The 24,857-nt window shown below is 40.0% G+C and overlaps 1 protein-coding gene across 1 annotated transcript in view; it reads right to left on the bottom strand.

Annotated features, from left to right (window-relative positions):
* Positions 1-24,857, bottom strand: part of LOC309404144 (dermatan-sulfate epimerase-like) — a gene marked incomplete at its 5' end in the record, with an annotated part of 201,936 nt that overhangs the window by 5,740 nt on the left and 171,339 nt on the right. Inside the window, 3 exons of the mRNA XM_081998527.1 lie at positions 109-348; positions 4,231-4,484; positions 15,970-16,438. Of these exons, the coding sequence (XP_081854653.1) occupies positions 109-348; positions 4,231-4,484; positions 15,970-16,438 (963 nt within the window). The remainder of the gene's footprint in view (positions 1-108; positions 349-4,230; positions 4,485-15,969; positions 16,439-24,857) is intronic.

The following is a 24,857-nucleotide window of genomic DNA, read 5'->3' as shown; positions in this document are numbered from 1 at the left end:
AACGTTTATTTATTTATGTTATTTATTTAAAGTGGCCGACTTCAAGTATGAAATTTATTGCTGCTTCAAGAACTGGAAGATGCATGTTCATTTACCCAAAGGACCTACCTGGAAGGACAGTCCTGTACATAAATGCAAAGTGCTGCCTGAGCCAGGGGTGGCTGAAGTGATTGATATCAAAGTGTCTTTGGACAAGAAACATGTACTGAAACAGCGATCTGGTCGTGTAGCTGCCATAGGCCACCCCTTCATAGAGGGAGCCATCTGTGACCTCCTGCAGCAGGACAACTGACTTCTCCATGATTGCCAACACTTGCTTGGTCCACAAGTAAGCCTCCTGAAGGTAGCCTGAAAGAAAAAGATGTTGGCAAATCTGATTACAACACTATAGATCATAGATTATGGCATCTGTACTCCCATAGCGGGATCCTTTACAGCAAGGAATCTGCAATCCAGAGCTCTAAAATATGACCTAGCGCTGCAGCATCCCTGTAGTTCTAGGGTGCAAAATAAAATGCTGTATTTAAACATAGCAAAGCAAAGTCACATGAACAGGGAAAATCTATCAAACACCTTTTGCTAATAATGTGGGATTATGCTTTCAACCTTAAAAGGAAAATTTCCTTAATGCATTTAGGACATGCAAAAAGGGAAGAGCCACGCCAAACCAGGGACATGGTTTAGTGGTGGACTTGGCAGTGCTAGGTTAATGGTTGGAATTGATAATCTCAAGGGTCTTTTCCAACCTAAATGATTCTATGATTCTATTTATTGTATTTCAAATTAAATCCGTATGGATACAGACTTACAGTCTCCACTAGAGGGCTCCAATAATGCAAATATTCTAATCAGTCATTTTTCACTGGCATGATCACCAGCATGGTAAGGAGACCCTCAGAGTTTAAAAATACAAAGAAGTTTACATTTCAGCTGCAGTTAACTGATATTCTACTAATACATGCTCTATTTTAAGACATGATCCATTCTACTTACATTTTCATTTTATTGTACAACCTAGAGGGCTACCCAAACAGAAATTATTTTGGAAAAGTTTTGCATGGTTAATTCCAAGTGCAGATTCCTCAGTTCCAGAATAAAACCAAGCTTCCAACTAGGTTAAGTTTCAGCCTCCACATATACAAGCCCTGAACAATTATACTTCTTCTAAAGACTGTCAGAGATCTTACTATTTTGGTTTGCTCTACACAAATCAAGAGCTGGGAAGAGGTTGCAAGAAGACCTTCTCAGATCTTACCAAGGAACCAAGCACAAGCACGAGAGCCTCAGCACTGCATTTCTGTATTGCAGAAGTCAGCACGTGGATCCCAGCAGAGGAAAGGCTACGTGCCTTCTCTTATTTTCTTTTGGATTCACTGGCTAGAGACGTAGGACTAAACAGAGACCAACTGCCTTGCGCTTCTATATGGCAGCTTAGAGTCTACCCAGCTCAAAGTGTCTGGACACAGATTTAACCAGACTTCAGAGCTCCGCTGGCATAAATTACGCCCCATTACGTGGCGAAGCGTTGCCTGCTGAATGAAGTGCACGTGCCGGGGTAAGGGAGTATGAGCTACATTCAAAGCTGCTACTAAGACCGTTTCTTTTCACCGCCACAATTACTATTTATGCTCAGCAGAGTTGATGAGCAATTCAGACATCCTGCTAGGCAAGGCTGCCAAATCCTGCTCAGTTAACAGAGAGAAAAAAAATGCAACGTCTAAGTTAGACAACCTGAATCTAACATGGTATTTTTATGCGCTGGCTGAAGAGATAACTACGATGGGGAAGACCTGAACAACAGGGGCAGGTGGCCCTCCTTACTTCCACTTACTTTACTCACAGCTATCTTGACACTACTTCATTACTCTGATGGAGTTGGCAGCATAGCAGTCTGTCCGAATAAAATCCCAAATGCTTCCACTCTTGTTTTCCCTTGTGACATAACAGCCACAATAGCTAGCTTTTGACTACTGCACTTGCAAGAATGGTATTTTCCATGGTTCAGCACAGGGCATTTACCACTGTGATGCATATACGTTCTGTTTACTTAGTGTATATTTATGGTATAATCCTACACTTGTAGTATATTAAAAGAGTAATAATACATTAGAATGAAAAAAAGAAAGAGACTCAATACTCTGTCAGGCTACACAACAAACCAGAACAAATCTCACCTAAAATATGCAGTATCTATATCAAGTTAGGCCTTACTCAATTTTATTTTTTGAATAGCTGAGTATTTACTTTATTTTTTTAAAATACTTTTACTTTTTAAAATATTTTATTTACTACAAAGACTTCACTATATATGTGTGCCTAGAATTCATTTCAATTAGTTTCATTTTTCAGTCTATGATAATGTTCACAGGTTTTTAAGCTGGCTATTTAGTCTCTGCATGCTTCAATAGCTGAATTGTGTTTAAAATTGTTAGTTGGAGTTTAAAGCTTTTGGGAGAAAGGTCTACACTGGGATACACTATTTGCAATTGCTATGCATCTGATCCAGGAAGAACAGTATGTTCACTCCCCTTCTTCCTCCCTTTTTCTTTTCCTCCTTCAGAAAAAGTCTCTCATCTTGGAATAAGAATTTTAAAAAAACTTTTATTTTTGAATTTAGACCAACAGAAAAACTCAATTTAAATTTCCATTTAAAAAAAAATAAAGTTGCTCTATACTGAAAACAGCTGAATTTTCATTTAGAAATATACAGTCTGTTTTGACCTATTTTCATTTGAAATATCACCACTATTTTCAAATTGCTAAAGTGTTGCTGAATTTGCTTTTCCCCCCAAACCCCGCCCCCCCCTCCCCAACCTTTGGTGAAAGAAATATTGCCCAACTTTATTTGTGATGTTACCATTGTTTGCCATAAAGCATACTTATGGTCTACAATTTAATGAAAAACAGAGTCATCTTGCAAACTGCCAGCTTTCTGCAACAACGGAGGCTTGAGGAAGAATGGAATTATGAGGAATTTAGAAAAACCCACTGAATAAATATTATCTGAGTCTTCAATTTGTGGAAGGCAAGATAAGAGGAAAAGGAATAACTCCCACACATACTCTTGCTGCTTTTCAGCATATGCACATCAGTGACTGCGCTTGTTATGACAAACACTTAACAAAAGGATGACACACACACACACCCCACCCCCCTTGAACACAGTAGATGCCACAGTTGTTTTTTCACACTTCTTTGGGTGTCTGAAATCTCCAGTGATGTGCAGATGTACCTTTGCTTGGTAAGGTACATCAGCATCCAGAAACCAGACTTGCCTTGACTTGCAGCAAATAAGTAGTTCCATCGAGCATCGTGTTTTCAAAATACTTCTGGCATATATTAAATAATCACTTGATAAAATACTGATGCATTCTTATACGCTGGAGTTGGCTCCATGACTTCTACCTCTCAGCTAAAGTACCACTGGGACCAGGATTTCTTATCTGCTCTTTCCCTCCGACTCCACGACTTGCATTCTTGGTTACACTGTGTATCACTTAAACAGGAGGAGAGGGAAAGCCCTCAGGCAGAGCAGCCAAAAGCAACAAGGTGAGGTTATTCACCTGGGAACTGGGAAGGATGGGTTTAAGTGCCCAAAGGAAAGAAGATGACACCTGGCACAGACACCTCTTGGATGAAGGTTGGGAGGTGCAAGGGCACAGTTCAGAGGCAAAAAGGTAAAGCCCTGCTCCTCTCCATAGAAAAGGATGCTGGAAAGAAAGGTCCTGAGCTGTGGCCTTTGGGTAGATAAAGTTACACCTTTGCAGCTGTCTCAGGGAGACTGGACAGAAGTCTTGGACCAAACTCCAGGTTGTCCTGTTGTCTAGCTCCCAGCTCAGAGCATGGGGTGTTTCTGACCTTCTCAACACATGGTGTAAGGAGACCAAGTGCATCACTAATAATCTACCCTGAAAGATCCTGTCTGTAAATCTGGACTGGACAGATGATACACAACAGGATTTTTAATTCTTACAGTGAGGTAAGAATTCCAGAATCAGTTAGACAACTGAATTTGTATGTGTAGGTATAAATGCATATGTATTATACCTTGTACATCTGCTCACAGATTTTTGTTCGATTCAGTAAATGAAATTTTTCTAAGTAACCAAAGAGCAAACCCAATACTGCTGTACTCTCCGAAGCATTTGTATCAGTTCCTGAACTTTGCTGCATAAATGGCTGATTGAGTTGATACACTTCAGAAAAACGTTCCTGTGGTTTAGCACATACCTTGATTCATCAGAACCAGGCTTCCAGCCAGCAGGGCCACACAGTTGGTAGGCTGGTGGTTATGGAGGTACTGGAAACCCCATCCACGTCTGTATGATGTTTCGTACATATATCCCGAGGCATTGGCAATTACCTCAAGAAATCTCTCCTGTTGAGTCTTGCTAAGATAGCTGTACAGGAAGTCGTACGCAGTGGCAAAACCAACTAAGGAGTGAGCGAGAGGGACCTCATCCCATGGGGCGTCCTTCACTAGCCTGTCAATAAAGAAAGATGCCAATTAATTGAGCTTCACCTACTTATTTTTCTCCATTAACATACTGTGAATTGTGCATGACTTAATGTCTCTGAAGTTTGGCAATTCATGTTGAATTTTAACACAGTAGTAAGCCATGTACCAAGTCTCTGAGACCATTTTTTTCTTTCCTAAGTATATACAACATTAACCTTCAAAGCTCATCAATTTTATTAGAAGATTAAGTTGTTACATATTAAAACGATGTTTGCAATATTCTGGGTTTTGCTAGGGGAAACAGATATGCAGAGTATCAATTGTACAGAAACAGAATCTATTTATACGAAGGAAGATTCACAGCATTTTTGTGAGAAAGTAATATCCCATAGTTTATAGTCCTTCAAAAACCCATAACAATCTTTTTCTTTTCCAAGGGAGCCAAATGTTGCTAAATTCTTGAATGGTGGCTATGGGACTGAAGTCGTCTTTAAAGCAAGCGTAATAAAATAACTCACAATGCTGTTTCTTCATTTCACATATGCATTCAATGCTAGAAGTAGAGATGATGAAATTTACTTTCATGACTACAGTTCAAATTATCATACCTAATAGCATTAAAAGAACCCAGTGTTTAACATAAAATAGAGGTAAAATGACACCACTACTCAAAATTATTTTCCAGGAACCACGTGCTTGTATCAAATGATTACGTTGAACCTAGCAAAATGGTAAACTTGTACCAAGAAAATTCATAATGGAGGTGGAGGTAGTACAGAACAAATATTTCTCTTAAATCAAGCATATATTGGGTATCAAAGACTTGACAGTACTTTCAGGCCATGGTTCTACAAAAAAACCATGAAGGAATACATAGTGAAAATAAAATCTTTGATACATTGAACAGTCATCGGTTGCTTTCATCGTTCTCATCGTTGTTCTCTTCTTTCACTTACTTTGCAGTATGTTTTTTATTACAGAGATGAATTTTAAATTGTTGAGATAAGAGAGTATCCTACTGCAATCAGTTGAAATTGTGTTGTGCCTCTGAAGATGTACACCTTCCAGCTTCAACTATTCTATGATTCTATAAATATGATTCCATCTTTATTTGTATAAGCAGCAGTGTGAGCAGATAAGAAAAAAAACCCAAAAAGTAAGATGTTTTAAAAAAATTCATTCTGCTATAGGAGCATGTATTTGCATTCAAAGTGCGTAAATGAACCAAGTAGAAATTATGACCATCAGCCTTGGGCACAGCAACTAAGGTAAAATGCAACATCAACAAGTGAGGAAAATTATCTTTCATTTTTATTTCAGTACATCTAACACCACTGGAAGAACTCAAATGAACTCGGCACATTCATACTTGTATGTAAGGAAAGCCTCTGTAGGCTTTTTGATTAGCTGCATTTACAACAGTTTTAAGTGTTTACCTTCTCTCAGCTTCAATCCCATCTTCTGCTGAGTGAAGTTATACATTCATTTTTACTTTTTTTTTCAATGAAATCGCTATCTCACAGATTTTTAATTAAATACATGAATGCATACTTGAGCAGCAGGATTTGACCTTTTTTTCTGAACCAGGGTTTTTATTAGATTGGATTATTTTGTTTGCACCATTTTGTTTCTTAGTTAACAGACAAGCATTGACAGAATATGGTTGTGAACAATATTAAAAGACAGCTATAAGTGTGGTAACAAATAACTGTCAAAGCATCAGGAAAAAAGTTCTAGAAATTTACTACTCATCTTCTCCACATCTACATGCCATTCTCTGTAGTCAATGGTGGGAACACCTCTTTATCGTTTTGTTCCTGGTTCAAACTCTAAACTTATCAGTGAAGGCTTCCAATCAGGTATAGTAAGATTCTTATTTATGTTTTTGCTTAATTGTTGTGCAAAAAATTACAGACCTGTAAGCCAAAACATATACATGCTTTTCCTAAATGCTCATTCCTTCCATATTTCCAGTAAGCTGGAAGAAAACATAGCTGAACTGCGCAAGCAACCCTTCCTACTCTCCAGATATATTTATGCTGTGTCACTGAGGCAGAAATTGAAAATCTGAGTTAACTGGTTATTTGCCATTCTCAGTTCATTCTCTGCATCTCTATTTCTGCTTTTTAATCTTTGCTTATCATTCAAAAAGCTTTTAAAATTATGTTAGTCATATACATAAAATTGAAGTTGCATTCTACACTGGTTGTACAGAACACCCTGGCACTGGTGTTGGGTTGACAGTTGGACTTGATGATCTTAAAGGTCTTTTCCAACCTTAATGATTCTGTGATTCTACGATTCCTGTCAGAAATCCTTTGACACATGAACATACCTTTGACCAGCTATATCATGAAACCTAACTTCTAAAGTATTTTTAGTTTTGCTTTTCACTAAACCTCTGCACATTCAAAAATCAGAGTTCAGATGGGTACAGGAACTATCACTTTAAAGGCCTCTGCCTGGAACAATTAAAAAGTGATTGAGGCTAAGCTATACATTAGGGGGAAAGAAAAGAACAATGAAGGAATTTGAGTTAATTTAAGACATTAAATTCAAAGTTCAGTATCCTTATAACAACATATAAATTGCTAATTAGAATTTAATGATCTTTACCCGACTTCAACTTAAATGGGACTTGACAGGGGAACTGATTTATTGTAAAGTTCATTGTTAAGACATATGCTAATTTTATATTTTTCTTTGAATGCAATACTGCATCAAATTCTGTAGTACAAGATTGTATATTAGTCTCTGTGGCACCACTTGTGATAAAACAGAAAGTGCTCTTCTACATAGGATATGCTAAGTTATGACTGCATTTAAGTTGTTGACTTCTTCAGCAAAAAAACCCAAAACACCTTCAGTGTAAAAAACCTTATGTTAGGCATCCTAAGCCTACATACTAGCATAGTTATCTGCCTCAGGCTAGACAAAGTTAATTTTGTCATGACTTCCCTCAAATTGCAATTCTGTATAGTAAGTTTTGTATAGAATTTAACAGAGGAGATGCACTGAAGTAATACAGAAAATTAAAGATGACAATTTAAAGACCCTCATTTCTAAACATACAAAACCACAGCCAACATCTGTTCTTAAAATGAAGCTCCCTTGAAGTAATAACTCTTTAGCCGATATAAATTGGTGCACCTCCATTAACTGAATTTCAATGGACCCAAGAAATGTACACCAAACAATGTGGAACATGATTCACAAGAAGAATGGTTAAGTAGCAAGCATTAAATGCTTTTTGTGTCTAAATTACGCTCTCATTTTTTCAAAGGGATCTCCAGTGTCAGATTTGGTAAACAGCCGAGCTGATAAACTGTGGGAAAGCATGGTACCATAGGCCTGCACAGAACGTATTTATGCGAAGAAAGAGTTTTTAGGGCTAGATATGAACTACTCTGCTCTGAAATATTAAAGAAAGGTTGTGTGTATTTATACAAATAAAGATAGGTAAAAACATCCCAATGCTTTGCACTGGAAAACAACGATTTTCTAAGCCTCTCAGGAGTAAAAGCTTAACATCAGATAGTATGAACCTCAGCTTAGCAATTAACTGTGTCTGAAGACAGCAAGTAACCTTCACCTCAATGCTGTATTATCCTCCTTGGTATTTTAAAAGTACCAAATGTTATAAAAAAGAATCCAAAGTAAATAAAAATATCTGTAGTGGCTTCGTTATAACAAATAAAATGGAGCAACTAGTTGCAAGCAAACACTTTTGGCAAAGGCACTGTTCCAAAAATTCTAAAGCATATTATAACAGGTAAACCTTAAACACATCCCTACAGATGTTATGAACATTTTTTTTTTTTTTTTTTTTTTACACTTGTGCATCTATACCTGTATTTGGAAGAGGTGCCTATCTGGAAACTTAAGAAGGTTTATAAAAGAGCAAAAGGTGCTGAATGAATTTTCTGCCTAATGATCAAACTCTGTATACATACAAAGCCATATGCATCATTCTGCATGAAGAACTGATGTCTGGACAAATTCTGTAAATGGCACAGGACAAATACATGCCTGGCATGTTCTTTTAAGTTTTCTTGATCTGTATCACATAAAATATTTTTGTTACTTTATTTTAAACATTGAGCTTGATATAAATCCTCCATGAAGAAACTGGAGAAATAAGAGATCATGGATAAGGTTGGTATTATGGATAAGTAGTATGGTTTTCCTACATGTGTTGAGAATTTTAGCATGGTGTGATGTAGTGGCTGTTTCAAATTTGTCACCTTCTACAACAAACAATGAATCTGAAGGTGGAGTTAAGACTCAATTCTTCAGTCATCAGTTTATGTTGTCAAGAACCATCACGCATGCACTGCGTTGCCCAAGGCTAAGACCGTACAGAGCACCTTCATTAAAGGCAATTCAATGCTCTAAATGAGTATGCAAATGGTATAAAATTTTGGATAGGAAGTAAAAATCAGTACTGTGTCCCCTTGAAACAACAACAACAACAAGAAAAATAGTTTCTTCAAAACAGAATCACAGGATGGTAGAGGTTGGAAGGGACCTCTGAAGATCACCTGGTCCAACCCCTCTGCCAAGGCAGGATCACCCAGGACAGGTTGCACAGGAACACGTCCAGTCGGGTTTTGAAGGTCTCCAGAGAAGGAGACTCCACAACCTCTCTGGGCAGCCTGTTCCAGTGCTCCATCACCCTCACAGTAAAGAAGTTTTTCCTCGTGTTGAGGTGGAAATTCCTGTGCTGCAGTTTATGCCCAAAACCAAATTGAAGTAAATAGGAAAATAACACTCTCTAACGCGAGAACAGAATAGCCTTCCGGGCAGTGTGAGGTCTGATTTCTAGCCTCTGTGTCACTAAGTAATATGGCATCACTGCATGCAAAATGAAGCATTAAGCACATCCTGACACATACACTACACAAGTAATCCACATCCTGAAGTTTAATGCCCCAAACTTTCCTGTGACAAATTACTTACTGCAGAACAACTCTTGGAGGTTGAGGACAGATTAAGCTAATGACTGAAGGAAGCACGCCAGTAGTCCCTCCCCAGTACGGAACCTCTCACTCTCACTAGGTGGATGCAAAGGAAATGAGTCGGGACTCTTTTCTAAAGGCTTACAGGTGAAAATTAGTTCAAGGACAGCCCTCTAGTGCATTTTGATGCAGTCCATCGCGGATATGGTGGCTAACTAACAGCATGGTTGAGTTTAATGCACATGAAACGTCAAGTGTGGCTGCAAATGTGGCATGTAATGGGGCCAACTGACCCCTTGATCCTGAAATCGATTGTGTAATTGTACAGTCTTCCCAAGGCTGATGCCAATGGCAATGCCCTGGCACTCCACAGACCCTTGCTATTGTTCTGACCCACTTCTGGGGAAAGGAGATACAGCTTTAAACCTTCCATCAGGCAAAGGAGAGAAACATTCTTCTGTGGCCAGAGGGAGTATACGTATCAAGGGGAATGAGACCACCAACATTTATTTTATAAACTAGACTCAGTTTTCAGTATTTTTCTTAGAAAGCCTCTGAAACAAAATATTTTCTTGTGCTCAAATGGAATATTTTCTTCACTGATGGAACAATATCTTCCCATTTTTCTTTTGGAAAGAAAAAAGAAAAATCCTTGAAAAAAAATATCTGTTTCATCCAAAACAATCTCTCAGCTTTCACCCTTTCCACATTTTTCTGGCTGGTTGCCAAAACCAAAAAAGCCATTATCTGCACAATCTAAGTGCTTGGTCATTTGCAACAACAAAAATGTTAATAAAAAACATCCTTGAAAAATTGATGATTTATATTTCTGGTGTCTAAGGTAAAACATAATAAGTTTGCCCCCATCTCTTTACCAGTCGTGTTTCAGCAGCAGCCACTCTGCTGTTCATGCTCCTGTTCATCACAGCTCAGTTCGTGGGAAGACAGGCAAAGGAGTGGTTCAATGTAAAGGGCTACATTAATATCAATATGGAAAAAAAAGGGCAACATATAGACAACGTTTTTCAGAAGTTTTAAAAGCTTACTATAAAAGGAAGGTTATCCTGCTTAGGCATTGAGGAGACAACTAAAACTTTACTCCTTTGGAAATCTTCATCTACTTTCTATCCTCTTTCTGTTTCCTCACAGGTTTACCTCATAATCATTGTTCTACTGCTTCTAAAGCTTCTTTCAGGCCCTCTTTGCTCATTTTTGGCTTTGATCACAAGAAAGTCCTTTTCATACTGGGTTTGCTGTTAGTATCAATCATGATCATTCTGTTTTGACACATTAATAAACAAGAACTCAGTCTGTTTTAGTAGTTCTCAGTGCCATATTAAACAGACACAGAAATCTAGTTAGGTTGTTATTCCCTAGATTACCTCTAGCTCTTGTTGTAGCGATTTTTTATACCAGGTATGCCACAAAGTGACCTCTCTGTGTCTACCAGAAAACTTCAGCACCAGTTTATCTCCTAGACATCCTATCAATTAAAAAAGAAGCTGTAAGTGAAACTCTTCAAAATCCAACTAGCCATTTAATTTCAGAGTCATGCACAATTTCTATTTTTAAATGCTACATATGAAAAAGATAAAAACAGTACAAGGGTTTGACATTTCACTGACTAACATAATATATATTCCAGATACAAAATTCATCCTCCTACCCTTCCTTTTCTTTTTCTTCCTCCCTGTAGGAGACTATTTCAGCATCCCCCCAGCTTCTTTTATATGAACTTCTATGTCACAGTCTTATGAAAACCTCCTAAGTTTTCTTTGAATGTGACTGCTAGTTGATCATTGGGAGTCAAACAGATGTTCTAAATTTGTGGTGTCAGCACAGACTCGCTTTATTTCAGCCTGGCACATGTGAATTTTAGTTATACATTCATCTACACATTGAATTATTTATATTTCTGTATTTTTACTTTGCCATCCATATTGTTCAACACCGAGTACTATCTGGATACTAACAGCAACGGCCCTATAGCATGCTCCAATACTTTCAATAAACAGGGACTAACAGAAGGCTATAGGGTTGCTGGTTAATAAGAAATAGCAGAAAGGTCTGCAATATAACAGATTTGTTATGTTGAAGCCTCTGTTAGCTTCTCCTTGCTTGCTGCTATTTCCTTGGAATGTTTGCATGGGCTTGACAGTAATTATCTCCCCTATGAAGCCCCCAGAGCCAGGCTTGCTGTCAAATCCCACACCTTACTGTGCATTGGTAACATACTTCTCTTTAAAAATGGTGTGTCAACTACGTGCCAAAAAAAAAAAAAAAAAAAGGTACAAAAACCCCTTGTCTGGCAATTGCAAACGGGGACGTCTCTCCTGCTCTAAGAAGGGTGCAAAATTTGTGAACTTCTAAGGCATTTATTTATAAGGAGGGCTTAGTAAGGGAGTTTTTCACTGCTTAGTCCAAAACATAGAATCTGACTGGACTTTTATTTCTGCATGATGTGTGACTCCGATTACATCACTCCGCTCGGTGCAGGAACAGGCCGAGGCAGCATATGGAAAGAATCACGAGTACAGATCCCCTCGGCCAAAAACGCACTTCTGGTGGGGAGTGCTCTAGGGGCCAGTCAGAGATAACATGCCAGAAAACGCTTCTATAGCCTCTGTTCTCTGTAAAATAAGATAATATGACTTAAATAGAAAGACAAATTTTCCCTAGGATTTTAGACAGCATCTAGATATCAAATCCCAGGAAAACCAAGTGAGTTACTTAACGTCAGCTTTTAATTTTTACAGGCAAAAACATTAAAGTTAATTTATTTTTATTGAAATATTAGTGCACCACATTTCCCTGCTCTTGCTAGTCTCCAAAACATTGTCTGTTCCCATATTTATTTTGGGGGATTGTTATAGTTAGCTATGGGCCATTGCCCCTTTGTTTATTTTAAAATGTAAACCTATTCCAGGATGTAGCAATTACAGATGCTCTGTTATGAGCAGCATGCCTATCAGCATCAGTTGTTATGACAAACAGCTCAAGCGCTGTTAGCCTATGTGAATGGGAACTCAATTAAGGTTGTGCTTTATGACGCGACATAAAATGACTTGTAATTCATGAGAAAAGACAAAAGCGCTTAAATCACATGCCACTTCCATGCATGTATCAATTATCAGTAAACTTCCTCATAATTGTATCCTGATATATTGAACTATATGTAGACTATTGAGGAGCCTTGCTAATGTAAAGATGAAATGTAAAATGTCAGTCTCTTTAATCTCCAGACATGCTGGGCCATATAACGAGTGTGACATTTTAAACTATTTGTTTTATCCAACTACTGCACACACTACCAAAATTCACTTTAATTTTCTGATAAGGCTTAAATTTATTTTGTACCTCCATGAAAATTAGAGGAAACTCATCCAACTGGATTTTTTTTTTTAAATTAAATTCTGCAGTATGTCATGTCAGCAGAAGTCAAATCCATATTATACTCTTGAAAGAATCAAACTGCCACAAAGGAATTCATATGACAGACAGATTTAACTTTCCATTATAGTTGATGAATCCTGCAGTGCTAAAGACATTTTTGGGGCAATTTACATAACTATTTAGGCACCTATGTTATAGAGAATGTCTAGGGAGAGAAAAGCTCCTCTGATTTACTCACTGATTCCTCGCTGGACAAGCCCTCCTTACTGTTGACATATGTAGATGAGTCTCCTTAGATCCAAGGCTCCAAACTTGAGCAGCATCAAAACTGCTCCTTCCTCCTGATCAGAACATGTACCCTCAAGTTATGAAATAAGGATAACATTCATAATAAATCACTCGGCATGATAATTTCCCTAAAGTCAGAGGGAAACTAAACATGCCTAAATAGAATGGACAACATTTTTTTTTAATAATTCCATTATACTGTGATATTGCCAGAACAGTTCATGTCCAGTCTTACGCAGTGATTTTGATGCCATACAATCTAAATGCCTGCTAGTAGTGATCAGGCAACAACTCTCCTATTTGCCATGTTTGTTCTCCTAGTCTTATCCTAGGTGGAGAAGTGTGTGCAGTAAACTTGTTTTGCTGGTAGTTTTTAATTAAGTTTCTTAGGAAAACCAGATTTACGTAATCTGTCTGTCCATTCCTTCAGCTTCTGAACCTGCTGACCTATTTGAGCAAAGCCAGAGAGAGCAGTACATGCCTCAGAGATGTTACACTCCTGCAGATTTCCTGAAAACCACTGTTCGACAAGGGATAGGAATCTATATTACTGCCATCACTGAAGGAAGGAGCTATAGTGTGAACTCCATGTTGACAGCATTCAGCCATAAGTTTTCAGGGGAAAATAAAAAATGGAAACCAGATCCATGGCTCTGTCACAGCATTTGGAAAGCTGGCCACTTGGAGGTTGGAGATTATACAGAGAGCATCTTACCCTAGCCCTATCGCCTAAGTTTATTATTTCCTCCTTCTGTACTTAGTATCCTACTAAATGCTCTGTACCTGCTTTTTTTTGCAAAGCGGAGAATCTTGATTAAACCTTGATTGTTTGCTGAACAACATGTCTACATCAGAAGGGAAAGATGGGAAAAGTGTGGCTTCTCTTTCACCGACGTAATGCAAGATACATGCTTGAGAAAGTAGTTTTGGATAGGCAAATATTATCAAAGTCAAGTGGAAATAGGATATCTGCTCAGTTCTGATTTGTATCTGGTCAGCTGGGACAAAGGAGAGCATTATGGTAAGGGATAGAGGAACCACAATTATTCCAGGGCAGGAATCACAGGACACAAGGAACTGAAATGAGGTTATTGAAACAGTGAGTGAGACATAGGAAACTGAGAAAGACAGACACAAGTAAGTTCCACTACTCACAAAATCACTCGTGCCTCTTTCTTATTCCATTAAAAGAAATGGCCATGTAACTATGTGTTTACACTACCCAAAGCAAGTGAAGAAAGAGCGTGAACAATGAAACTAAGAAGGTGTTGAGTTTGGAGCAGCCTGTAGGTCTTGTTGGAGATGGTTACGCGTCCTGGGATTCCCCTCTATACAGCTCTGTCCCTCTGCCAATCTGCCAGGAGAAGGACTGTTGTCCTACAGAGTACCTCTGAAGGTAAGTAAGACTGAAGCTTTGTATTGCTATGCTTCAGTGGAAGATTTTGGATATAACCCGTATCCTGCTGTGCCACTACTTTTCCCAAGTCCCATGTGTCCTCTCTTCCACGTCTTGCAAGCAACTTAAGGTCAGCATGTCCCTTCTCTCTCCCACCACTTCTTTTGTTCTAGTTCCTGTATTTCCACTTTAATATCTGTTGGAGGAGAACCCCAGCACTGTACTGCCTTTTACATCAGGCCCATCAGGAGGATATGGATCCCAAGTTACGCTAGCTCAAATCCAGCATATTTCCAGTGACAGTCCATGGATGGATGCCATTTATAAGCTGCTATTAGTTGGTCTTAACCCAAATGAATACTGCTTGAAGAGCTAATGCTTCCTCCTGTGCTGACCTGAAACCTGACTCAGACTTCTGCTGAGCTGCTGCCACCACAGAGCTGTAGGACACTGGCTGCCACAGAGGGGAGAGGTTTCCCATCGCAGCTCCAGCTTGCTGCCCTGGGCAGAATCCCCTGTCCTGGCAAAGCCCACATTTCCATCCCTGAACCTCCTCACAGTGGCAGCAACCCTGGGGCACAGTCACCAAGGTGCACAGAGCAAGGCAACTGCTGCAGGTGGGTAGGAGAAATGTGTCTACCTGAGGAAAAAAGGGAGATAAATTGCTGATGGGTATTGAAAAGGAAGGTGAGGAGAAGGAGAGAGACCTCAGGGTCCAAATTTTTAGACTCACTCATACGGTGAGAACATTAACACAGAAAGAGTGGGGCACAGCGAGGACAGAGTAACTTCTGTATGACAACTCACATCCAGGTGAAGTTAATCCAGGAAGGGGTCATCAAAATGCCAGTTACTCAAACAGCTCCAGTAAAGTAATGAGATGGACAACTATTTTTATCCTGACATAGTATGTCTTAAGGAGAGTCCCAAGAACTGCATAGCAAAGCTGAGCTCAAAGTCTGAACTGAAGCTCAGATGTTAGAACTTTCATAAAACACTTGACTGCAGAAGCTTAGAGTGTCACTTTTACCTACACTTAATTATACCTTTTTCAGAGGTCCCCTTTTCCTGAATTTCTTACCCAAAAGAAATTGTGCAAGTCTGAAAAAAACCAGAGATTAAAAAAATAACACGTTTAGCACTTCTTGCCACAAATCAGATTTGAAACCCCAGCTTCTGATTGAGGATGGGTTTGTATTTTTTTGGTTTTCACTTTACAACAGTTAGGATGGTACATGAAGGGTCTCGCTCCTTCTTTCAGCATTAATCTACAAGAGGGTAAGTCCAGTGAAGGTGAAAAGCCGTGTGGCAGTGCTGGTCCAGATGAGGGTAAACGCATTCAGCAAATTAGTCACTGCTACAGTGAACATTAAAACAACTGAAATGATTTAAGCAATTCACTCATCCACTCACTCCTCCAACTGCAAGCAGTTTATACAGCAAGAACAACTTAAAAAAAAAAGACAAAAATCTACCAACTAGGCTGAGCTGCCATCCTCTCCATGTAATCCTTGGCCATACTGATGGCCTCGATGTTTTCAGGGTAGAGCACACAGAACATCGCCAGGGCCCCGAGGTTGTTGCCATAAATTTCGTTCCACCGAGCGCTGAACTCCTTCGGGTCCCAGGGAGGCAGGTACTCCAGGGGATTCGACAGCATCGTTTGCACTGCCTCGACCAGACGAGCCGCAATGTGCTGGTGCGTGGTGGCAGCCTGGAGACGCAGAGCCTCCACGTCCCCTTTGGAAAAGTAGAGCATGGGGTAGCTGTCGTAGTTGGCGTTGACAAAAGGAACCATCGCGTCCGGGTCCTCCCTGGCACCGTAGGCAAAGGCGAAGCAAACCGCGTGTATGAAAAACACACTTGGGGCTCCCCGTGTGTGAGTCCTCATTGTGGCATCAGATCTCCAAGTCTCAATGGCAGCCAAACCATCTTTGAAATATCCTGCGGCAGACGGACATGAAAGAGAGAGTTAGAATATGAATCCGTGAGACACTGTAATTCAGGATGCTCTCTAGGAAATACCATTTCATCTAGACTTAAAAAACCCCACGTATTGTCCAGGTGGCTTTCAAATCATTTCTATATGAATACTAACCCACATAATACACATAAAATACCTGCTGAGCAATCCACCCTAAAGAAAACCTGTACACTTTGAAGAAAGCCCCTCCCTCCCACATCTTTCCCTCTAGTAGCCGATACGAGGCGAAGGAACACACTGACAGCTCTTGTACTCGAGATTTCAAATTGCAACGGTGCTTAACATGAAGCAGTGCTGACTGTACTGGCAAGCGGAGAGGGGCGGGAGGGGAGGAGGGAGGGGGAGAGCCGGGGAGCTTGTGCTGGCGGCAGCCAAGCCTGCACGCCGCCTTGGCTGATGTTAGCAGCTGGAGAGGGAAGGATGAGGAATGCTGGAGGTTTACGCTGGGGTCATTTTATACCACGCTCGAGGCCTCTGGTTCTGACACGTCCTCGTTTTCAGAAAAAAAAAAAAAAAAAAGAAAAAAGACTCAGAAAGAGAAAACAGAAAGAGGCAGAGCCTTAGAAAAACAGCTGAAATACCTTGCCTTTAGGGCATTGGGGTTTTTTGCATTATTATTATTATTATTATTTTTCTAAGGGGCTCTCCCTTTTGCATGTAGAGAATTGCTGCCAGCTACCAAGAAGGCTGAACATTAAATTAAAGCGCATATTTTCCTACGTACATGACTTCTCAAAATGTGCTCAAATGGCTGATCTATGCAGAGGTTAAATGCAAGTATTTAAAATAGTAAGTTACTTCATAAAAATCACCAACTATCTCGCCTGAAGGCTCAGATAAAACATGGCCAGGATCCCCCTGAGGAAAGCCAGCAAATTCCTAGAATTCTTCTGAGGGGAAAGGTTACAGAAAGCAGACCCAAGAGAGACAGTTTTATGTAAATAATGAACAGTAGTCTTCAATTATTAAAAGGAGAAATAGACAGAAGGAAAGAAAACCTAAAAACAAATATGAAATGTTTTTTCCATGGAAAACCTGTTTCATAGGATTCAGCCATAAAACTCGTAAGAAGCTGAAGTACAACGCAACCTTTTATTTCTCCCCACAGCTCCCTACCTATAGATGCCAAAATTTTCTAACAGAAACTTAGGCTGCTAAAACCTTATTTAGAGACCCACATCCTGATTCAACAATGTCATTAATATGTGCATAGTCAATAAGACAACCTTGATAGACTGTACCTCAACGACTACCACGTACACAGACCCTCTAGGTGCTTATATTCAGCTCCTAAAATTAATTTGGGAGCAAGCAACTTTGGCCAAGTAGTACATCTTCTCTTGTGCATTCCTGCTGAGGGTAAAAATAACATTGCACCCTATAACTGCCTACATTTATATATCATGGTGAGTAGCATAATTGCTTTAACAGAGCATAATAAAAGATGACATTTTCATAGTATTGTAATGCATTTTGCAGGTAAGTTTTGCCCTTCTTTGGATGTAAACCAATCATTACAGGACACATTATGGAGATCACAGCATGGTTTATTTGGTAACACTTGTACTATATCTACATATTCTCTCACCATGTACACACATACAAAGAAACATATGCTATAGTTTATCCAAACATACTCAAGTCTATTTGTATTTTTATCTATAAATAAGGAAACCATACAACAGTATATTTTGAGAAGGAGGTAAAAAACAGCCAAACCAGTACATCACGTTTTAAACATGATGCCATTTTTTTTTAACTGTTGAGAACTGCTTTTTCACAATTAAAAAAAAAAAAAAAAGCAAAAGCAAAACCAAAACACAAAACCACACACTTTTTTTTTAAGCCTTTCTGATTTTTTAGAACTGGGGCAGAGGCAAGAACCTAAAAAAAAACAACCTGAAAGAAAAGGCAAAAAATGCCTGTAACTTTTTCTGTGATCATCACACATTGAAAGAAGTTTCCTGGCTTACACAATCAGAAGAAAATCCCAGCTAGCAGTAAGGACTTCATGCATTCTTTTCCTTGGTTTGATTTCTTTAAGTATTTTTGCACATCAATAAGAATTAGGCACATACGTAAATTTAGGGATGTTTTTTAACAGTTCCCTAAATTAGGGTCTTTCTGAGCAGAGATTAGGGAGTATACAGTAAGGTTGCTCAGAACTTCCTCTTTGTAAATCCGGACACACATTTCCTGGCATTTCATCATCATTGAACACCTCCAGCGTTGTCTAAAATTCATAGTCTGTATTGTAAGAATTCAATATGCCCCTTCATCTTCTCCCCTTATGCATGTGTGCATTTAATAGAGAAGATAAACCCTTTTTTCACCTTGTACCTGAGAAGCAGCCACCATACCACATTCTTTAGACTGACAACAGCATAACTGGACACCTGACCTATAGTATATTCATAGACGGCATATTCAGAGTGAATATCTGGAAGAAAGTCAATAGAAAGTGACAAAAGCATGACTACAAAGTAATTCTTATTATTATTCTTGGTTAAATCATGCTGACGCCCTTCCTGTAATGTAAAGACAATAACCCATGGCAGCCACGATTCGGTAAGGACGGTGAGCCCTGTCCCTTAAGTTTGAGGGGCTCAGCCTTGGTGTGACTGGTACATGGGAGGAGGCAGCAAGAAAGGACTCCACCGTCCTTTCCATGCAAACCTCTGTGGAGGCACCAGCCACAACCACGCGGAGACAATCCCCCAAGCGAGGCCCCACGATGACATGACTATGGCTCGAACCGTGCTACGAAGAGGGGGGGAGAGACAGATATTCCACGTTTGCTCATCTGTGATGTCCTTAAAAGCAAGACCAGCAAAAGTAATAATGAAAACAACCACAGAGCTCCAAACAGAACAAACATGTGGATTTGCAGTAAAAACTATCACCCAGATCGCAAGGAAACACAAACCTCATGGTTTCTGGAGGGAGCTGTGACAAACCGCCCCACAGGGATGTCAAAGGGCAGAACTGCCCTGGACCACGCGCGCTACCAAGCGCTTCGCTGACTAGGGCCAGACCTCACCACACACTTCACTCACGTGCCCAGGTAACTCCGCAGGGCGAACGGGTATGATCAATCGTCTCCCAGTTCAGTTGCTGCTTAGAAACTAATCTGATAAGATGTACATAAAACCACCTGCAAAAGAACCGAAGCACCTTCAACAGAAGAATGTGACCAAAAAGAGTAACATTTAGGGACTATTTGCAATTCATTACAATGGGATAAATATGCCTGGGGAACAAAGAAAAAAGCCAAACACAGTGACACAGAATGCATATTTAACCGTGTTGAATCCTATACTTTGATGTTTCCTTAGTTAATTTACTTGCATACTGAAGGCTAAAGAAACAGATATTACTGTTCAAAGATACACATATCAACCTTAATTATCTGCGTAGCTTAGGCGAAGCCAGACACGTATAGATAACTGGCCACAGAAGCTCCAACTTACAGTTGTGAGTGAACTGCTATGAGTTTGATACACAGGGCTTAGAAGAATAGGAGCTTGGGCTTTCTGATTGCTTAAATTGCACTCACAATACCATTTTTTAAACTTAAAGAATTTCTTACTCTCATATTACACTAACATTACCGGCCACACCTTCCAAGAAAAGCTTTACGAAGCAACTCAACTTTTACTGAAAATGAGGGGGTTTTTATTCAGTTTGGAAACCTTGACCTGATAAGGTATTAAAAGTTAAAAGGAGAGTGAAGGGTGCTTGCCCATGGAAGAAAATGCTAATATACCATGAGCTTTGAAAGGGCTCTTAGTCCTAGATTGAAAGAGCATTTGCATGATTTCTACTCCATTGCCAGCAGAAGCAAACAATAAAGAACATAATTTATTCTAGGAAAAAAAACCAGACTAGATCTTAACTATAGCAGTTGTCCCCATCTGCATCAATGAGTAGATGTTCAACTGCCAAAAAAAAAAAGTACTGGAAAACTCATCAGCCAGTAACTGAACTAAACATTGGTCTATGCAAATAAGTTCACCAAATAAACTTGGTTTAATACACTATTTAAAGGAAAAGAGAGACCCTGTTTACTCCAGCCACTGGTGCACAGACAGGCTGTTCCAGTGGCGAGAGCGGAGGAGTGGGAGAGGGGCAGCAGAGGGTGGTGAGGGAAGGACAGCACCGTCAGGACCCTCAGCAGGCACAGCTCTCCTTGAAGCAATCTGACCTTCTTGTGGATCATCACAAAAACAAAAACATGTAGAGAATCATGGCTTTCTGCAGTATCAGTTCCGAAGAGCCACTATGCTTTGTGGATGCTTTTTGATGGGACACTTGTATCACTTCTTACAAAGCAGAAAACGTGGGTATCTCTGCTAGCATCTCCAACGCTAGCCCACGGCTCACCTCCAGCATCGGTATCTCATCAACCTTTGCAGCCAGGAACAGAAAAGGTGGGATTTCTGGCGACTGAAACTTCCACAAACTGGAGGCATCGCAACACCACAGTTTACTCAGGTTTCTGAATGTAAGATCTTCCCAGAGCCCTGGGCTGGGACACAAACAAGTCAGACCTGTGCACTCAGTCACACCGGGGCTGACTGTCACAGCACACAGCTCCCACCTACGCTTGCCGAGGCCACGGGCTCTCCACCTCACCGCGTGACCCACCGAGGTCCTGGGCCCTCCACCACCTCATGGGGTACCAGGGGAAGGCCAGTGCTCAAACAGGAACAGGAGTCTCCAGCCAGGCGTACGTGGACGGAGTTACACCCTCAGTGAGAGCTGGGCTTCCCACTCCCATGCGACCTTCTCCTTCTGGAGTGCTCAGCAGTTGCTGCAGGCAAACTCCTGGCATCTCTGCTGCGGGTATGCTGGCTTTCCTCTGAACTCCCTTTGCGCTCTCTGCAAAGTGCCTACTGTCTCCAGAGAAGGTAAGAGAAGCACTGACACTCAGCTCGAGTATCGAACCTCTACGCTTGTAAGCAAAAAAAAAAAAATTAAAAAGTTAACTAATTTAAATCTCAAAATTACCATTTAAAGACTTATGTCCACAGATTTCACAACTTTTTGTCTTCTTTTGGGCAGCTCCTGTTTTCCACAAAGGCTACAGTTCTCATTATTTCTACCTGAATTACCTCCACAAGTGTTTGGGTAAGAATTGTGTTCAAATATCAAATACAGTGGAAAATCTGTTCCACCATACTGACAAAAGGCAAATCTTCAGGTTCAGCCTGCAAACTTTTACCTTAGACAATGACCTCTGAACCAGCAAGGACTTAACTTTTGTTAATTTTTTGCATCGCTTCTTGATAAATTATTCAAAGTGAAAGCAAGCCTCTTCTACCCATTTTTTGTAATGCTTAGTCAGTTCCAAATTTTGTGTTGAACAACAGTGTCACTCTGTTGGGGGTTGGACTAGATGACCTTTACAGGTCCCTTCCAACCCAAACTATTCTATGATTCTACTTTTGTCGCAACTTAACTTATAAGATCACCTTGTTAAGCCACTCGAAAGTACTAGCACTAAAAATAAACAATTTTAGCACCCAATGCTAAAACAGGTAAGAGAGTCATAGATTTTTTTAACAAGAAATGGTCAACCACCAGCAACAGCTGCTGCCATACCAATACTGTGAAGCTAATAGGTAAACTTGCAATAAGATGTGCGTGGTATCTTGTTCCACTAAATGTAGATGGGTGTGTATCGTTTTGCACCAATGCTGACAGCTGCCAAAAAAAGATAACTGCTTGCCTTGAGGAGTGCTAGGTTAGATCACAGTGGAGAAGAGCAAAATTCTGTAGGAACTCTTTTTTTGGCACTTTGTCCGAATACCTCAAACCATTAGCAAATCTTCTCACACACATTGCAAATGACTTTGTTGCTGATAAAGGAGAAGAATCTCTAAAACTGAATTCATCAGTTGGAAATAGTAGTGTTTTAAAATCGAGATGATTGCATCAACTGGAGAGCTATTTTGTCCAACAACGTCAGTTCTACCTGACAAAATGTTTTGCGAACAAATTTAAAAATGGGAGAGCAATTAAGTGCTCTAACTGAATCCAATGACATTTAAGTACTAAATAATACAGGGCAAGTTCCACAAAAACAGAGAGGTGAAAGGGTCAATAGAGACTAATTCCCATATATATTGCTATTCGGTTCCTACTGACTCACAGAAAACATATCTGCTATAGCAAAATTAGGCAGCAGATGGAGCAGGACCAAGAGAAGTATAAACTTATCTTTGTACTGTAACAATCACAAGGAATCTACTGACCAAAGTCCCAAGCTGTATAGTTCCCACATCAGCAAGTAGCACTGCTGAGTCTCTCTCAAAGCTGTGGGGCTGGACACCAGTGCAGGAAATTCTCACGTCCCGAGATAACAGCAGTCGGGAGTCCTTCCTCCACCGCCCTTTTGGTCAGTCAGATAAAACACCATTGACCATCTGTCCCGTCAGTAAAAAAGCTTGAAAGGTGTAAAAATCACTGCTTACAATTTGAAAAATACCTATTACAACCTTAACCACCAGGGGACATTACTTCATTTCTTCCTCTGATTTTCTCACTATAAGCAATATGCTACATCACAATTATATAATGTCAAAGGTATTTAAAAGCTTAAATACTGAAATCCCGAATATAATTCAGAATTAAATCTACAGTAAAATAAAGTACAGATCAGGTACCCAGGTGTTAGTATTGCACTTGTTCTGAAGTGATCTGAAGTACCTTAAAAGCAGCTTTGAATCAACTTACATGTCTGAAGAACAGCTGTGCTATGAAAATCATAAAGGCAACCAGAAACAACCAGTTCCTATAGCAATTATCAGTATATGATATCATGTCAGCAGTCAAGATTTAAACTTGTTCCTGTCCTTTCATCTATGCACAAAATTCTATGGCTCTGTTTAGAGCAGCGCACAGCAGTGTGAGACCATCATTCTGGGAGACTGGAGGGTTGCACTCACTCTCCACCACACTACAGCCAGGACAGCGACTGCAAAGTGTTTTTATAAGTTTAGGGTAGGATGTGTAAGTTATCTGCAGTGGAAGTTTCGTCTGTTTATTCCTTCCATTTAAAAAGCTTACTTGTCTACTTTACCACTGTGTATATACATATATAACAGAGCATACACGCGCGCACACTGAATGCATAACGTTTTCTCTGCCTCAAGCAAAACCAAGATTTAAATTGTCTGCATGCCCAAACCATAATCTAGGAATTTGGAATTTTATTTTATTTTATAACTTATCCTACTGTATAAATGCTTTCTCAATACTTTTCCAGTTGCACTAACATTACTATTCCTAACCCTTATTGGGACCTTTTATTCCATATTTCACTGTATAGAACGAGCAAGAAAGTCGTTTTGATACCCAAAATCCCAAAGGCAATCATTCCCAACCAGTACAGGCATGCCTGTTAAGGCATCCACATTTAGGGAATGAAAGTTCAGTCACTTTTACCAAAGGTGTAAAACTATGAACTACCACAGAGAGGTTTCCTTTAGAGCACCAGAATTTTTTGTTTTATCCTGAGCTGAAGTACTCTTCAAAAGGCCATTTTGATAATTAAAAATATAGTTATTTTTTGCAGAAATGTTTTCACAGAAGCTAACACTAACGGAAGACAGTTTGAGAGTTTTCATATAGGTCAAAAGGATATACTAACTACCTTTGTCCGCTCCATTAACATCTCAGAAGTCAATCCTGCAAACCACTCATCCATCTCTTGTATTGTTACGGGGTGTAGGACACTTTCGGGGCCTAGGACTACGATTGCCACAGACACTGCAGAAAGACAGAACAAAAGCTCCTGCAACAATTTGGGTGGCAAAACAGTATTCATTCAGCAGCTGCTATGAAGTAACGCGTCTTCCCAGCCCACGCACGTAGACCCATTCAGGGGGGCCGCAAGGGTGCGAACCCGTCGGTGTGGGGCATCAGAAACCACGCGTAGGGTTTCCTCTGACAGCAGCCTACAAGCCAAAAAGCACAACTGCGCCTCACAAGAGGCAGCGAGCAAAGGAAGAGCTCAGCCGAGGTGCGCGGGAGCCTGGTCTCTGCACGGGTCGAGTGGTACAACCACGGTGCAGAGCACGGGCTGGAAAACCTTCAGAGGGTGATGGCGACGGCCGGGAGGCGCAAATAAGGGACAGAAAGAATTAAGCATACATGCAAAAAGGAAAAGCCAATTTTACTGCTGTCAAAACAAAATTCTTCCTGGTGCTTAATCCAGCCCACTCAGCCTGCTGCATGCCATGGAGCTTCCCTCACTTTTTGGGAGGCCGATTACAGCATCAGAAGCTCCTGATAACAGAAACTAGTGTTTCCATTTCTGACTTTAATTTCTATCCTCTTTTCCAGATAATACTTCTTTGTTACTCTTGAATTTTA

This window comes from Phaethon aethereus, assembly GCF_964289735.1.
Source record: "Phaethon aethereus genome assembly, chromosome: 3".
NCBI lineage: Eukaryota > Metazoa > Chordata > Aves > Phaethontiformes > Phaethontidae > Phaethon > Phaethon aethereus.
This window is presented reverse-complemented; position numbering and strand designations above follow the sequence as displayed.